At 36.8% G+C, this 17,329-nt stretch overlaps 3 protein-coding genes across 3 annotated transcripts; all 3 read right to left on the bottom strand.

Moving 5' to 3' along the window:
• Positions 1-395: 395 nt before the first annotated feature.
• LOC118277896 (UDP-glucosyltransferase 2) lies at positions 396-5,116 on the bottom strand. The gene is made up of 8 exons (XM_035596900.2): positions 4,393-5,116; positions 3,757-3,844; positions 3,280-3,475; positions 2,639-2,833; positions 2,095-2,317; positions 1,469-1,691; positions 1,069-1,288; positions 396-829 (listed from the first exon to the last, which is right to left on the bottom strand). Exons 1-8 carry the CDS (start codon positions 4,537-4,539, stop codon positions 556-558), a joined length of 1,566 nt encoding a protein of 521 aa, XP_035452793.2. The 5' UTR covers positions 4,540-5,116; the 3' UTR covers positions 396-555.
• Positions 5,117-6,491: 1,375 nt separating this feature from the next.
• On the bottom strand, positions 6,492-11,923 carry LOC118277895 (UDP-glucosyltransferase 2-like). The gene is made up of 8 exons (XM_035596899.2): positions 11,669-11,923; positions 11,155-11,245; positions 10,537-10,732; positions 9,756-9,950; positions 8,902-9,124; positions 8,350-8,572; positions 7,566-7,785; positions 6,492-6,817 (listed from the first exon to the last, which is right to left on the bottom strand). The coding sequence occupies exons 1-8, from the start codon at positions 11,816-11,818 to the stop codon at positions 6,547-6,549; spliced, it is 1,569 nt and encodes a 522-aa protein (XP_035452792.2). The 5' UTR covers positions 11,819-11,923; the 3' UTR covers positions 6,492-6,546.
• Positions 11,924-12,314: 391 nt separating this feature from the next.
• Positions 12,315-15,595, bottom strand: LOC118277897 (UDP-glucosyltransferase 2-like). The gene is made up of 7 exons (XM_050700057.1): positions 15,591-15,595; positions 14,596-14,832; positions 14,236-14,430; positions 13,827-14,049; positions 13,520-13,748; positions 12,993-13,212; positions 12,315-12,606 (listed from the first exon to the last, which is right to left on the bottom strand). Exons 1-7 carry the CDS (start codon positions 15,593-15,595, stop codon positions 12,315-12,317), a joined length of 1,401 nt encoding a protein of 466 aa, XP_050556014.1.
• Positions 15,596-17,329: the final 1,734 nt, after the last annotated feature.

Raw genomic sequence — 17,329 nt, 5'->3', positions numbered from 1 at the left:
AACATGCAATCACACTTAGAATTTATCGGATTGTTTCAACATATAAGTGACACCAATCAACAATAGTCGAATATAATCGAAATAATAGTATGTGTATTTATCTCCTTCAATTCCATCTGCACTTATTTAGGGCCAAAAGCAAGTGTTATTTATAGAACACTAGCGATCCGCCTCAGCTTCGCATGGGTGCAATGGTGAGATATTATGCATGCATCATACATATTAATCTTCCTATTGAATCACTCTATCTAATAAAAAACCGCATCTAAATCCGTTGCGTAGTTTTAAAGATGTAAGCATACAAAGGGACATAAGGACAGAGAAAGCGACTTTGTTTTATACTATGTAGTGAACTACTATGAAGCAAGTCATAAGTACAGTAAAGAAAAGAAAAGTTTAAGATTTTACAATTTTAATTAAATATAACTAGACTATTTACTACATACTAGTACATAATTCTGTACAATATATATATAAGAGAAGATATCTTGGTTCCCGTGACCACAGTGTAAAAAAATGCCCTTCCAATTCCTTATAATTATTATTAATCTAAAATCAATTAGTTTTTTTGCGATCATTTCTTTTTACATTAGTTTTCTTTTTGCATATTTTCATTAGCAGTAACATAAACGTAGATACTATAGTAAGGATTATTGCTAAGAGATCGAGGTAAAGTCGTTGGTATAAAGGTACGTGGAGTGCTGGAGAGCGCAGGTGAGGGGCACCCCGTGTGCGCACTACGTGTTCCACCCAGTACACGAGAGCCGGACCTGGCTTCGTCAAACGATCGTGGTAGAGGGCCGACAGCTCTTTGGCTTTCTTGGCATAACTAAAAAAAAAAAAAAAAAAAAAATTTCAATATTTCATGGAAACAAAGGCATATAAGTTTTTAAACTGACATGGTCACTAACACTAGAATTGGAACTTAAAACGGGATATTTACCAGTTTATCCGTGATCATGGCGCTTGCAACAGTGCCGAAATATCGGAAACTCATTAAAATTGAAAAACAAGTTCCAAAACAAGGCATACCTTAAAAAAAGTAAATATTATAAAAGTATTACTTACCGATCATCAGTTAACATCGTAGTAATGGCAGGTTTCAAGTCTTTTGGCAAATTATGGGACAATGGCACTCTTAGAGCATATCCATTTCGTTCTGCTTTAAAAATATTGGTGAACTGGTCGAAGAATACTGGTACTCCAATGACAGGCTTTCCAAAGTGGATGGCTTCTAAAGAAGAGAGCTGACCTCCGTGTGAGATGAACATTCTGACGTTCGGATGAGCTGAAAAACAAATGATAATTCTTTGTTCAATATGTGATTATGACCTGCCCGTAATCCTTCAAATCATAGTCTTATTGAAAGTTGAAGAGTGATCAAAGTGACGCGAATTTGCAATTCGCTCTAGTATGTAATGTAGCATTTTTGGGTGAAGAAGAGTAATAATTACTCATTAAAGGTTACCTAAAATACTCGGTTGTGGAGCCCAATTTACAATATGAACGTTCTTCGGGACATCTTGCAAACTATTATCCTCGAATTTCCAAATAACTGTTTGTTTCAATTCTCCGAACATCTGAAGTAATTCCATGACCAGTTTCCTTGGCAAAGAATTACTTTTCAAAAATGAACCCATACTGAAATATATGACGCCATGTTTTGAATTGTCTATGAGCTCTTGAAGATCCTGAAAAATATGTAAATAATGTTATTCTAGTTCTGCAAAGTCATGATCACTACCTAGTGTCTCAAGGTGATGTCAGATTTTTCGCCTATAGGTCCCTTGTCATCAACATTATTAGCATTGTAAGGATGACAACGACCAGTTGGATGGCTACTTCGAAATTCTCATGAAAGACTTTAACACAAAATTGGATATCCAAGGCTGCCAGGCTGCCAGTAAGCTGAAAGTGAGACAATAGAATCCCAGCAGACAGAGACTGGTAAAATTTCTGGCAAAGAAGGACCTCACCATGATGAATTCCTTCAAACCGTCTAATAGGTAGTAGACCTAAATGGTTCCACAAACACCAGAGAGATCTACTTTACCAGAACCATGTAGCATCTCCATCAACGTCTTTGCATCTCACCTTTGGCAGTGGCTTCACCGGTTCCTCAATATGGAATCCACCGATATACTTGAAGTTCTGTGGAGTACTCAAGCGGTTGCGTGTCGCGTCATGTTCATTCGCAAATACCAGTGAAGCATTGTACATGACATCTTCATAATCTGGAAGCGCTCTTCCACGTTTAGCCATCAGAGGGCCAAAGACCGCCTCGTAGATCCTACGCTCCTCAGGTTGGGTGTAGAATCTAAAATGAGTTGAAATAAAATGCTTTATAGGATATAGACCACGTGATACCACGGTCGTTGTGTGAGTGAGGTTACCGGAGGCCCAATTCCCCCCTTCCCAATCCCCGATTCCCCAACAACCCTTAAATTCCTAACCACCAAAAGGCCGGCAACGCACTTGTAACGCCTCTGTTTTTAGTGTCCATGGGCGGCGGCGATTGCTTACCATCCGGTGATACGTCTGCTCGTTTACCGGTGTTCCATAAAAAAAGACCTAACATAGTCGAGTCAGAAGATCCCTTTAAAAAGCAGTTACAGGTTTTGTATATTTTTACACTTACGTTTTAAGGTATTGCCAATAAATCCTCGACCACAGTTCTTCCACTCTTTGTGCGAATGTGAATGGAGGCATGTTTGGTGATAAGTAGTCCGGGTCGTAAGCAGGGTTCGAAGCCACGTCTATCATTCGCAGTACTTGCCAATGCGCCCCCATCGAGTAGAGCCATACCATGGGACAGTTGTATAAAACCGCCAATCTGAAAATGTTTATAGGTGTATAATTTTGTTATTCATCTGTAAGATTATTTCTCTCCGTTTTTCTTTCTGTCTCTCTTACTAATTGCTCTTGCTTTGATTAAGTATTTATTGCAATTATAAGTAATAATTAATTAGTCATGATTTATTTACTAATAAATCAGTCATGATTTATTTACTAATAAATCAGTATTGCTTGCGCTTGCGTTGTGAGAGTGAGGTTACCGTAGGCCCAATTCCCCCCTACCCAATCTTCTCAATCCCGATTCCCCAACAACCCTTAAATTCTTAACCCCCAAAAGGCCGGCAACGCACTTGTAACGTCGCTGGTGTTTCAAGTGTCCATGGGCGGCGGCGATTGCTTACCATCAGGTAATACGTATGCTCCTGCAGCTCCTGCTGAATTTAAAAAAAAAACCGGTATGGTGTGCCATGTTATATTCCTCACCCAGTATACACTTCTGATTCCATCAAGTCCGTAATGATAACGTCGAAATGGACATTTGGGTCTTCCAAAAGCTTTTTCACGTTTTCATGGTTAAGTGTCATTCTTACGGCTTCTTGTGCAAACTCTTGAATCTGATATGGATGGTTTCTTTCCAGTTTATGATTAAGAACGTAACCCATTGTCAAGGTTTCATCCTCTGAAAAATTATTGTTTGTTGTCAAAAATAGTTTTTTTTTATATGTAATAAAATTACCATCATAACACAAATTCCTGACAATTTTCTATTTTTGGAATAAATGTACTAATAAGTCAAATAAAAATTGTGAAAAGTGGATTTGTCTATAATGTACAGCGGCTTTAAATGCCGTAATGTGCCTCTCTGCCTATGCCATCGGGTAAACAGGCGTGTCGATATTTATTTACTATTATGTAATTAGTGTTATATTGTACATAATATGTAGTTATGTAATTACTTACTTGCAACTAGGGCAACGTTGCTGCTGATATCAATTTGACGAAAATTTTTCGCTTGCAATTTCAGTGGATACACTGTTATATATGTTACCTGAAATTATATTATATTAATGAAACATCTAATTGGTGAATTTTCACAAGCTATGAGTTCCTTGTAAAAAGGCATAACATGTATATCTACTAGCTACTTCAGCGCGGTTTCCCCCGCACTGCTCGGTTCCTATTGATCGTGGTGTGATGATTTATAGCCTATAACTTTCCTTTATAAATGTGCTATCCAACACAAAAAGAATTATTTAAATCAGACCAGTACCTAGTTCCTGAGATTAGTGCGTTCAAACAAACAATCTAACAAACAAAGTTTTCAGCTTTATAATATTAGTAGTATTAGTATAGATTACAGCTTCCGTGATATTTTTGAGAAATCAAAAAGCAAAAACATCTCGACAACACTTTATCAATATCAAAATAGACCCTGAGGGTCACATTATTTGCTCGGCGCCTTAGCGACCAAACGACAAACAAGTCACTCAGTGCAAAACGCAAAATATAAATAGAATGCAATAAAAGGACTATTAACTAATCTTTATTAATTAGTATTAATATCACCAGTCTCTACAGACATATTGGAGTACTTACATCATGACCAGCTTCCATCAGATGCCTGACTGCTCCTTGTCCCAAAATACTTAAACTCTTCACGGGTAAAGGGAAACATACCAACACTTTTAAACCTTCCACATCACTTAGATAATATATCAGACTTAATAGTATTAACCACTTCATTACGGCACAATTTTAGTATCTTTTTGATATTTTTTTTCTGATACAAAAACACGTCTAGTGCCTACCAACACACGGACAGTAGTAGTATCATCGCATTTGATGTAATAATACCTATTTGCAGGAAGCAATCTCTACTTGTTTACCAGTTTAAGTACGGCTTACAAAACAATTTTATAGTATGATTTAAATATTTATTTTCAAAATTATCCAAACAATGTGTGTTTGGATAATTTATATTGTGTGGAATTGGTGCCAGATATTTAAAAAAAACGTAAAAAAATCTTTTTTTTTATGGTATAAGCCGGTAAACGATCAGACGGATCACCTGGTGGTAAGCAATCACCGCCGCCCAAGGACACCCGAAACACTAGAGGCATTACATGTGCGGTACCGGCCTTTTAGGGGAGAAGAATTTAAGTTTTGTTGGGAAATCGGGGATGGGGAAGATTGGGAAGTGGGGCAATTGGCCCTCAGGTAACCTCACTCACAAAACGAAACGCAACGCAAGCGTTGCTACGTCGGTTTTCTGCGAGGCCGTGGTATCACTCCGGTCGAGCCGGCCCATTTGTGCCGAAGTATGGACTCTCTCACTTTGTGTTCACTCGTTCAATTGACGTCTTATTGCCTTCGTCTGGAGGCAGATCATGTCAGGGTCAACAATACTGCGCGTTATTGACATTTACAGTGAAAATAACCGAAGAAACATGAATGCAGTACCAAAACTGTAATGACCAATGTTTTTTCCTCAAAGTTCATTCCGATACCTCAGAATGTAATTCTTTTTTACAATTAAGAAATATTTTTTGCTTACTAGTTTTTTGTTGATAGTACTTGAAAAGACATATAACATTATAACAGATAGGCAAAGTGATGCCAAGATATTGCACGTACTTAAGAGTAAACAAATTAAGTTTAGCTTGAAATCATAATCGCGTATCTTTCCATTCCCATAAAATCTTAGTTCTTCCTAGTTCTTCCAGTTAGTTTCCAAAATGTTGTACCTAAGTTATTACTTATTTATTTTCCGTTTTTAATGTTTCTTATAATTATATACCGTACCTATAGTTTTTTTTATTTAGTCTATTTATGTTCATGTTATGTCTATTCTAGTGTCCTAAATAAGTGGACTTTGTTAAATTGTATAAATATCCATACGTATAACAAAAAACAAAATGAATATAGTTTATTTGGAAAACAGATTTTGATCCTTATAAAATGTGATTGGAGCCTCCTTTTAAACCAGATATGCCTGTGTTAGGAGACGTATGTACTTCCACTGGTCTGTAGGTATTTATGAAGAGACCAAACCAAATTATTTATAGAGCAAGAACTACAAAGGTGTCTCTTAAGGTTGAAAAAAAATATGGTACAAGAGTAAAAAAAAAACGTTTTAAACGTTTGTTTTTTTAATAAAATATAAATGACTATAACAAAACTAAGCACTAGTACTCTACAAAACTACAGTGTACAATATAAATAGTAATGACATAATATTATCTCTTGCATCTGTTTTTCTTGTATTAAATTATCTCACTTCTTATAATAACCATCGTGAGACATACTAAATTAACTAAAAAAATCACGTTTTACTCACGTACGTTAATAGAAAATAGCTCAACTAATTTCGAGTCTCGCGGGGAGTCTTCATCATGAGCAGCGTGCGCAGATACGAAGACTGTACTGTGCAGTAGGCTGCTTATGATAAAGACTTCAATTTTATTGTAACTTTCGTGAGACATATTAAATTAATTATTATTTTATCGGCTTACTCACGTAATGTTTTGACGAGGAACTCGACTAGTTTCAAGCCATGCTAGAGGCTCATATTCATGAGCAACATTCCGCGACACATACACTGCACACTGCGCTAGTCGAGTTCCTCGTCAAAACATTACGTCAGTAAGCCGATAACATGATAAAGACTTCGTAAAGTACGTGATTTAACCGTGATCTTTTAGTTTTTAATGATGTCACTTTTCATATAGATTCTCCTCCAATCAACTTCAATCAATTAGTTTTCTTCTGATCATATTTTGTTGCATTACTCTTCTTGCACAGTCTTCTCAGTAAGAGAACGAAAGCAAATGTAGTAGTCAGGATTATTGCTAAGAGATCGAGATAAAGTCGTTGGTATAAAGGTACGTGGAGTGCTGGAGAGCGCAGGTGAGGGGCACCCCGTGTGCGCACTACGTGTTCCACCCAGTACACGAGAGCCGGACCTGGCTTCGTCAAACGATCGTGGTAGAGGGCAGACAGCTCTTTGACTTTCTTGGTGTAACTGAAATAAATCAAAGTATTTTTATTATCATCACATAAGGATAAATGTATTGATTGCATAGCAATCGTAACGTCACGCTTATCCCCGAAGGAGTAGTCAGAGGGCAACATGTAATGTCACTTTACAATGTACACCCACTTTTCACCATTTGCGCATAAGTAATACTGTATAAGTGAACCTGGGCACAATTCTAGACTCCGTGCTACTACTGAGAAATTTCTTCTACTATCGAAAAACCCAAGAACGACTAGCAGTACTTTGAATCGAACACTTGCGACCACTCGACCAACGAGGTATTCGCATACATTATACATACGCATACGCAACGAGAGATTGCATAATATAAGTAAGTAATGATAGAAGAAAAGGAAGTGTCTGGCTAGATGATATCTAATAGGAAATGATACGAGTCGTTTTCCTCTAATTTGTAACAGACCTGTATTTGACCGGTTTTCTTTAAACAACACAACCACGTAAGAAACCAATGTAATCTCGATTTATATTAATCTGGGGGCACGGCAGTGCCAGTGCAAGGCCGAGTCGATCTATTTTATTTAAAACGAAAAATAAATATAATATTGATATGATGACCATCTACATAATAACTTAAGACATAGGGCCCCTTAAATAGGGGCTAAATAAATAACCGACTTAGTACTACATAGATCTCACTACTTTTTACGGTAGGAAAACTGAGGTGCGAGACTTGGACTTTTTTACAGGATGTTTTTGATGGTATTTTACTTACCGATCATCACTTAACATAGTACCAATGGCAGCTTTCAGGTCTTTAGCCAAATCGTGGGACAATTCCACTTTCAGAGCATACCCATTTAGTACCGCTTTATTGACATTCGTGATCTGATCGAAGAGTGCTGGTATTCCTATGGTCGGTACTCCGAAGTGAATAGCTTCTATTGATGAAAACAGGCCGCCGTGTGTGAGGAACATTTTAACATTTGGATGAGCTAAAAAAAAAGGATTAATATAAATGGTAAGTTATTATATAAAGGCAAAGGAAGACATGGTAGACGAAAATAAATATTTACTGCTTCTTTTAAAAAACTTCTTGTATACCTATAGTATAATGTTGAGAAACTATAGAATACTAGCTTTTGCCAGCGGCTTCTTCCGCGTTCCCGTGGGATAAAAAGTATTCAAGCACGCAAGTTAGTTCATACCCTGTCTGTATACCAAATTTCATCAAAGTTCGTTCAGTAGTTTCAACGTGATTGACTGACAAACATCCAAAGATTGAAACAAACAAACATTTACAATATTAGTGTGATAGGGTGATCAGATTTTTTATTTATTAAATCTTTAATGTACATACACACACACACACATCATACCATCAGCCTATAAGTGGCCACTGGCCAAAGGCCTCTTCTCACACGGAGAAGAAATGAAATAATGGTACATAAGGTGATCTTAATACCATATGGTATTCTTTACTAGATAACAATAAATAAGTAAGATGGTAAAAACTGACCAGCGTGAGACGAGTGACAAACTAGTAACAAAACTTGTACCTAAAATACTTTGCTGTGGAGCCCAATTTACAATTTGAACGTTCTTCGGGACATCTACCAAGCTATTATCTTCAAATTTCCAAATAACTGTTTGTTTAAATTCGCCAAACATCTGGAGTAATTCCGTGATCAATTTCCTTGGCAAAGTCTTGCTTTGTAAAAATGATCCCATACTGAAATATATGACGCCATGCTTCGAATTGTCTATAAGGTCTTGGAGATCCTAAAAATAACAGTAAAAATAGTTTTTGCTTGACAAGATAGACAAATAGAAACTTTGCTTACTATCTATAATTATTCTTGTAGTATGTGCTTCAAGGTAAGAGTCCACATATCCGCATCGTACGCATCGCATACATCGTACGCATTCCGTATGACGTCATCAGCAATACTTACATGCGATGCGTACTGATGACGTCATACGGAATGCGTACGATGCAGGCCTGTGGACGCTTACCTTTAATGATACAAATCAATTATGTCATTCAAGGTCATGTTTTAAAAAACTATTGCGACAACACTTTTAAAAATTTGTTCCACCATTGTTTTTACCTTTGGCAGTGGTTTTACGGGTTCCTCAACATGAATTCCACCGATGTACTTAAAGTTCTGTGGAGTACTTGGTCGATTGCGTACAGCGTCATGTTCATTAGCAAATATCAGTGAAGCATTGTAAATGACTTCTTCATAATCTGGAAGCGCTCTTCCACGTTTGGCTAGCGCTGCACCAAAAACTGCTTCGTAAATTCTACGTTCCTCAGGTTGAGTGAAAAAACTGATAAAAAGATTTTGAGTTAGAATTTTTTTATGCCGGTATATATTATAGCCGGTAAACGAGTAGACGGATCACTTGATGGTAAGCAATCACCGCCGCCCACGGATACCCGAAACACCAGAGGTGTTACAAGTGCGTTGCCAGCCTTTTGGAGGTCAGGAATTTAAGGGTTGTTAGGGAATCGGCGATTGGGAAGATTGGGAAGGGGGGTAATTGGGCCTCCGGTAACCTCACTCACACTGATACACAACGCCGTCGTTGTTTTACGTCGGTTTTGTGTGAGGCCGTAGCGTCACGTCAAGTCGGCCTATTCGTGCCGAAGCATGGCTCTCTCACACTTTTTATAGTCAACTATTTTTATTGGTGTGTAACCTACGTTATAAGGTCAGGTGACCGAGCTAGGGAATGTTTCTGTAAGGGTTGCTGCCCAAGAAACCCGTTGCGTTGCTTTTCTTCTAAATTTTATTTAATGTTTACGGCCAGTACCTCCTCTCCCCTGCAATTCAAAGCCTCAAATACCTAACCCCCAAAAGACTTGTAACTCCTCTGGTGTCTCGGTGGCGCCGATTGGTTACCAGCAAATGATCTATCATGCCATGGCCGCCATATAACATAAACATTTTAAACTTACGTTTTATAAAATTGCCATTGAATCCGTGTCCATAGTTCATCAACCCTTTCTGCAAACGATAATGGAATTGTGTTTGAAGATAAGTAGTCTGTGTCGTAAGCAGGGCTCGGAGCAACATCTATCATCCTTAGTACTTGCCAATGTGCCCCCATAGAGTATACCCATATCATAGGACATTCGTATACAACTGCAAAGCTGAAAACAAAGGAGAATATCTGGTCAGTATGGAGCAAGACTGTAGTAGAACTCGTCTATAGATTTGGGTCTACATCTTATTTGATATTGATATTTTTTTTTTAGGCAACGTACTAAGTTGCCCTCCAGCATACTAAAATAAGGTTAAAACATTAATTCGAAGGCTTGACTTACTCTACGGTATACTTAAAGGTAGCAACGTGACGGTGATATGTCGTGATTGCCCGGAAATTGAAGGCGTCAGTCTCTCATGCATGAGATACATGCCGAACAGGGTTCGAAACCTACCAACGTGATAGCACCAATGTGATATTTTCCTAGTTAATGTACTTTCTAAGATTATTTAGACACCACTGACATACGGTGTAGGAAAACATCGTGAGGAAACCTGAGCTTATAATATCAAATTTTAGCAAGCGTGGTGATTAATGCTCAAATCCTCTCTGTGCGAGAAAACACTTTTGGTCAGCAGTGGCCATCTCCGTACGAGAAGAGGCTTTTGGTCAGCAGTGGCTACTTGTAGGCTGTTGATGATGATGATGATGAGTGACGTATCAATATAGCAAAAAAGCAAAATGCACCTCACCCACTATACAATTCAGTTTCTAATAGGTCACTCAGAATAACATCGAAGTGTTCATTCGGATCTTCGAGAAGTTTCGTCACATTTTCGTGGTTGAGGGTCATTCTGGCAGCTTCTTGACCGAACAATTGAATATCACGAGATGGAGTCTTCTCAACTTTGTTGTTTAGGATGAATTCTATTGACGGCATGTGATCACCTGTAATTTATGAAAATTTTTGGGTAGTTTATAACTTTATTTTTCGAAGTTTTAGCAGGAATTTGGTAAGTTTGGTGGTGGAAATGACTAAGGTGACGAATAAAATATTTTGACGTATTTATTTGAATATGGTTAAGAAATAGTGTTATAGGTGCTCGAACAGGAATTAGGATGCTTTTCCACTAAAGATGTTCTATGTAACTATGCTACGGGAGATGTAATAGCTAAACTGTGAAACTATGTGACCGTTTCCACCAATACTAAGCTATGTAGCTGTGCGAGCAAGATGCGCAGTTCATAGCACACATCCATAGCACCTTTAATATTCCATTCTAAATAATATTTGTCTGGCATATCCTTTAAGTAAAAAGGCATAGGCAAAGAAGAATAACGGATTTCGGACGTGATTTTGAGTTTCTTACCTGCAACAAAAGCAGTGTTGCTGCTGATATCAATTTGACGGAAATTCTTCTTTGGTGGATTTTTTAGAGGATACACTGTTATGTACGTCACCTGAAAATAGAACATGGCTAATCACGACTGTATATTTATATGAATATATATCTTAGAATCCATATAAATCACACAATAAATCGTATTACAACCTTTCGTATCTTTTGAAAATAAAAACACGGAGTCTCCGGCAGTTACTACTTTTTAAAGGGGTATAATCTTCCAATGACTTTTCTCGCCTTGGGTGAGGCGAGAGGAAATATTAGAATCTTACTGACTAAAAACCACCCCGTTCCTACTCCTGCTTTTGAAGCCGGAGCCCCGGTAAATCCACTAGGTAGTCCGCAGCTCCGGATCAGGCATCAGCCCTACTGGGCCCCATCTGTGGTGGTCTGATACCTCTTTTAGTGGCGTGATCCTCTAGGATCACGATTGTGATGGAACTTTTCATTAAAACAATCAAACATTTTAATTTGTACTCACCTCATGTCCAGCTACCAATAAATTTCTAACCACACCTTCTCCCAAAATGCTTAAACTCTTCACAGGCAAAGGAAAACAAACCAATATTTTTAGACCATCTACGTCACATAAAAAATAATATAACAAACACAATAACAGTGGCAACCTCATTGTGACACAGTTTAATTAATCTTTTAGATAACAAAAATATATTTTTTTCACATAAATAAACACGTTCAAACCGTATCTACATGATACCGGTAATAATTCTGATTGGTCTACACAGTAGTATAAGAAGTTAATGAGCCGTGCGTAATAGTACGGTGAGCAAAATAAAAAAAAAAATACAAAGATTTATTGTACGTTATAAGCGACAGTAAATATTTGACGTAAATAAAATGTAAGCTTATAGGCAATGGTATTTAATGATTTTCGCTAATGCTATTAAATTGGCGTCAAAAGGTATTTTTTTATTATTATAAACATGTGGATTTGCTTACAAATGTAGTTTTTATTGTAACATAATATTATAATCTTTATATACTTCTTTTTATCTTATTTGTAAAAAAAACTTAGCTTTGTCTCAAACGCTGAACAAAATTGGGCAATTTTGCGTTTTGCGAAATAGTTTCTAATTTACAAAAGGCCTTAAATGAGTTGCCTAAAATCATCTAATTTTCTTCTGATAACATGATTTCTCCTTTTTGTTTTTAGATATAAATAGATATCGTTCATAGAGTCTACATATTAAAAAGATTAATGTAGAAGTTGCAATCAGGATTATTGCTAAGAGATCGAGATAAAGTCGTTGGTATAAAGGTACGTGGAGTGCTGGAGAGCGCAGGTGAGGGGCACCCCGTGTGCGCACTACGTGTTCCACCCAGTACACCAGAGCCGGTCCTGGCTTCATTAAACGATCGTGGTAGATAGAGGAGAGTTCCTTGGCTTTCTTATTGTAGCTGAAACAAAACCATCGATACTATCACTTACTGTGTACTATCTTTTTTAAACAGGTGTGGGATAGGCATGCTAGGTCACGAATAGGCCGGTTCAACCGGAGTAATACTATTGCCTCACAGAAAACCGACCGAGAAAACCGAATGAGGTTACCAGATGACCAACCCTACACCCTAATCTTCCCAATCCCCGATTCCCCAACAACCTTTAAATTCCTAACCCCCAGAAGCACGGCAACGCACTTGTAACACTCCTGGTGTTTCAGTTGTCCATGGGCCCCAGCAATTGCTTATCATCAGGTGATCCGGCTGCTCGTTTACCGACATATACCATAAAAATACAATAGGAATAAAGGCATTATTTATAAAGCATGCACAATTTTACTTACCAATCATCATTTAACATAAAATTAATTGCAGCCTTCAAGTCTTTCGGAAGATCATAAGACAATGCCACTTTCGAAGCGTATCCATTTAGTACTGCCTTATTGACATTCGTGTTCTGATCGAAACGTACTGGTATTCCTATGATCGGTACTCCAAAGTGGATGGCTTCTATAGAAGAGAATAGACCTCCATGCGTGATGAATATTTTGACATTTGGATGAGCTGAAAAAGGGTGCCAAAGATAAATAAGTGACTTCAGTGATTAGTACTCACTGTACTGTTACCTTAAATATGAATTTTCTTTACAAAGTAATCGAAACGAGGGCGAATTTGGCTCTGATTGGCCGGTTTGGATAAACTCGCCAATCAGAGCGACTGAACGCGCATCAACGCGCTAAAGCAAACTCGTACTAAGGGTAGTTACTGTTTTGCCCTCAAGAATAAGTAGTCACAAAATAACCAACACTTGACTTAAGCGATATACCAGAATTGCTGAATAAAAGAAGAATAAAATTAATAATCAATATACCTAAAATACTTCGTTGTGGAGCCCAATTTAAAATATGAACATTATTTGGGATTCCTCGTAAATTGTTATCTTCGAACTTCCAAATAACGGTTTGTTTAAGTTCCCCGAATATTTGAAGAATTTCCTTAGTTAAATTGGTTGGCATAGAATTGCTTTTCAGAAATGATCCCATGCTGAAGTATATGACGCCATTCTTCGAGTTACGAGTATGTATAAGGCACTGGATATCCTGAAATGAATATTAAGACAGTTTTTCTTTGACAAGGGATATAATTATGTCTTTGAAAAAAAAAAAACTTCTATTTACATTTGGCAGTGGCTTCACAGGTTCCTCAATATGGATTCCACCAATGAATTTAAAGTTTTGTGGAGTACTTGGTATATTATGTGCAGCTCCATGTTCATTTGCAAATACCAATGAAGCATTGTATATAATATCTTCATAATCTGGAAGCGTCCTTCCACGTTTAGTTAGGAGAGGACCAAAGACTGCTTTGTAAATCTTGCGTTCCTCTGGTTGAGTGAAGAATCTGGTAAAAAATTAAATCTGTTGCAGTTCACATTGGTCAATATTCTGCAAACATGCATTATCTTGAAGAAAAATGACTTCACTTGCATGCCACGTCACTCCTTATATCCCCGAAGGGGTAGGTAGAGGTGTATATTACGGTAAGAAAAGATTACTTAACTAGCTGAATAGAGAATTTTACGCATACGTTTTGAAAAATTGCCACTGGACTCGTGTCCATAATTCTTGGACTCTTTGTGCAAACGACAGTGGACTTATGTTTGATGATAAGTAGTTTGGGTCATAAGCAGGGTTCGTAGCAACGTCTATCATTTTCAGTACTTGCCAATTTGCCCCCATTGAGTGGATCCATATCATAGGGCAATTGTATAAAACTGCTAATCTGGAAAGGCAAATATTATGATCAAAATAGACTTCACAAAACAGATGAAGTAGTAGCCAAAACGGCGTAGCCAAAACTGGGTAGGAATCATTAAAGTTGTGTCGACTGGTAATGTATCTTTGATTTCATTATGTTTAGAAAAAGAAGAGCAATTTCCCTACTCACCCAGAATATAATTCAGTTTCTAGTAAATCGGCTATAACAACATCGAAGTTTTCATTTGGATCTTCAAACAGCTTTGTCACGTTTTCATGGTTGAATGTATTTCTTGCAATTTCTTGACTAAATAATTGAATATCATGTGGTGAACTATTTTCCAGTTTATTCTCCAGAATATAAGCTAATGATAGTATTTGAGCATCTGTAAAACATTTTTTATCATATACATTTCTGGTGACGTAGTTTTAACTATCGGCAATTTCAGTTCGACCATTTGGATGATGTAGAGATTTTCAAATTAGTGGAACAAGAGATAATCAAAATGGCCACTAAATTTGCGTAGTACAAAAAAAGAAAGATTAGTTAGGCTTATTGTTGTCAGGTGACTTACCAGCTACTAAAGCAATGTTGCTGCTGATATCAATTTGACGGAAATTTTTAATTGGCGGGTTTTTTATCGGGTAAACTGTTATGTATGTAATCTGAAAAAAAAAAACAGTTAAACTACCGCACTCGATAGACACTATTCAATCGATGATCATGAACTGATCGCAGCCTAACCAATCAGCTCTAATTGTGAGCGCAATCAAGTCAAACCAAAACCTTAATGGAAACTTTCCAATGAGTCAACGAGGTAATAATAGGAAATTCGTTCCTTTTTTATTCCTTTAACGATTATCTTTTATTAAATTAGATGTGGGATCCACACTTTATATTCCTGGGGAACCTGAAGATGTATTGCTTAGGCACTAGTCTTTATTGTAAGTTTTGATTTACATATTTACATGAGTGACCGTTTTAGATCACTAAGCCTGTAAATTTTGGAGGTTTGGTGTTTAATCCAATGATCACAATAGCTGTGACTGAATGTTGTATCTTGTCAGTATTGGTGATTTGCTTTGATTGATTAATTTCAGTTATGATCGACCCACTGCAGGGCAAAGGCCTCCCTACCTTCCTTCCACTCCTCTCTGTGGTAATTCTAATAAATTTTTACTTACCTCATGTCCAGCTTCTATTAAATACTGAACCACACTTTGTCCTAATATACTGATACTTCTCACGGGTAATGGAAAACAAACTAGCACTTTTAGACCATCTACGTTACACAGAAAATAAACTAAACTTAGTATTAATATCGATTTCATTTTTAAAGGTCTTTTTAAAATATATTAACGGAATAAAATATAGGTTATTAATAAATGCATCAATTGGAAACTCGTCCAATTGTTATTAGTTCGACACCAGCTATACACCTATCTTGTGAGACGCTAATTGTATGCAATTAAATTCGAATTTAATGATCTGAACTTGTTAGTATGGTAAACAGAAGAAATTTAGATTTCGGGACAATCTTCGTATTGGTTTAGAAATAATAATTGACGCTAGTAAATCTACCTTTTTCTTATTACCTGATGGTAAGTAATCGCCGCCGCCCATGGACACTTGAAACACCAGAGGCGACAAATGCGTTGCTGGCCTTTTGGGAGTTAAAAATATAAGGGTTGTTGTTTGGGAATCGGGGATTCTCTCATTCTAATTTTCCCATCTCTTTCAAACATCGTCGTAGTATTATTATCGATTCCGTTTTCTCCATATTATTGACATTTTAAATCTCAGCTTATCTGTCACCATTTCTTCATCTTCTTACTCTATCAAAACAATAGGGTAGTTCTTCAAAAACAAAATCTTCGATGTCTTTGGGAATATTTTTGAAACCAACTAACAAAACGGCATGTAATATTTTTTTAGTATAGTTTAGCTATATCAGTTACTAGGACAAATAATATTTTTTAAATAATTGCAGTCTAGGTACAAAATATTTTTTTTTAAAGCTTGTTCTTCTGATTCATATGGCGTGTCCGTTTGCCATTTTCCGGAATAAAGTAGTCGATTTCGCATTTTCCCTTTGATACTTAAATATAAATTATAATTACATCGAAAGGAGATGAGTTGTCCTCTTCAAAAAAATATGCAGTCGTTATAACTATGTTAGTATGATTATAAATAAATAAATAAGAAGTGTCCGGCGTATAATACTGATTAATATGGCGTAAGCTACGAATGCCCATACTTGGTCTGGTATTAATTATGAGAGTCTGGTTCCTGTGCGGAGGGAAACCAGGCGTACAACGGACAAGCTAGGAGGCCGACGTGCGGCTGGTTGGCTTAGATCCAGGTGTTACTAAGGTAAATATTTGATTCATCTGTGTTTGGTTTACTTGGCATCCTGATTACAATGCCTATTTTATAAAATGACAATGCCAGAATCTCTATAGAGCTTTGCCCCACTAAAAAACTATATTGTACAGGCATGCCAAATGTAGCATTCTATTGCTGCTCTATTAGTGATAACTAAAAACATGTTTAAAAGCCTTTAGAAGTTGCGGTTTTTATGTAAATCTAAGAAAAAAATACCACTTTTAGGTTAAGTTAATTGCAGTTATAATGGTAGAAATAATTAAATTAAGTGCTTTATATTATATTACAATATTATTTTTTATATCATAGGGTGTTTAGCTATGAAAGGCAGGAATGTTATCACCAATATCACCTTTAGTAATCCTACTTTTAATTCATAGTCATAACGAAACAACAATGTAAACAGAACAGACAGAGCGAATGTCAAATAATGACTTTTTGGACATAAGTTGACATAACTGACACACGCACGCCAATGACGTTTCGTTACATTTAATCACTAACGTTCAAACACGAAATAATAATTAGAATATGCATT

Source organism: Spodoptera frugiperda, chromosome 18, assembly GCF_023101765.2.
Source record: "Spodoptera frugiperda isolate SF20-4 chromosome 18, AGI-APGP_CSIRO_Sfru_2.0, whole genome shotgun sequence".
Lineage (NCBI taxonomy): Eukaryota > Metazoa > Arthropoda > Insecta > Lepidoptera > Noctuidae > Spodoptera > Spodoptera frugiperda.
The sequence above is the reverse complement of the archived record's forward strand: the minus strand, read 5'-3'. Positions and strand labels throughout refer to the sequence as shown.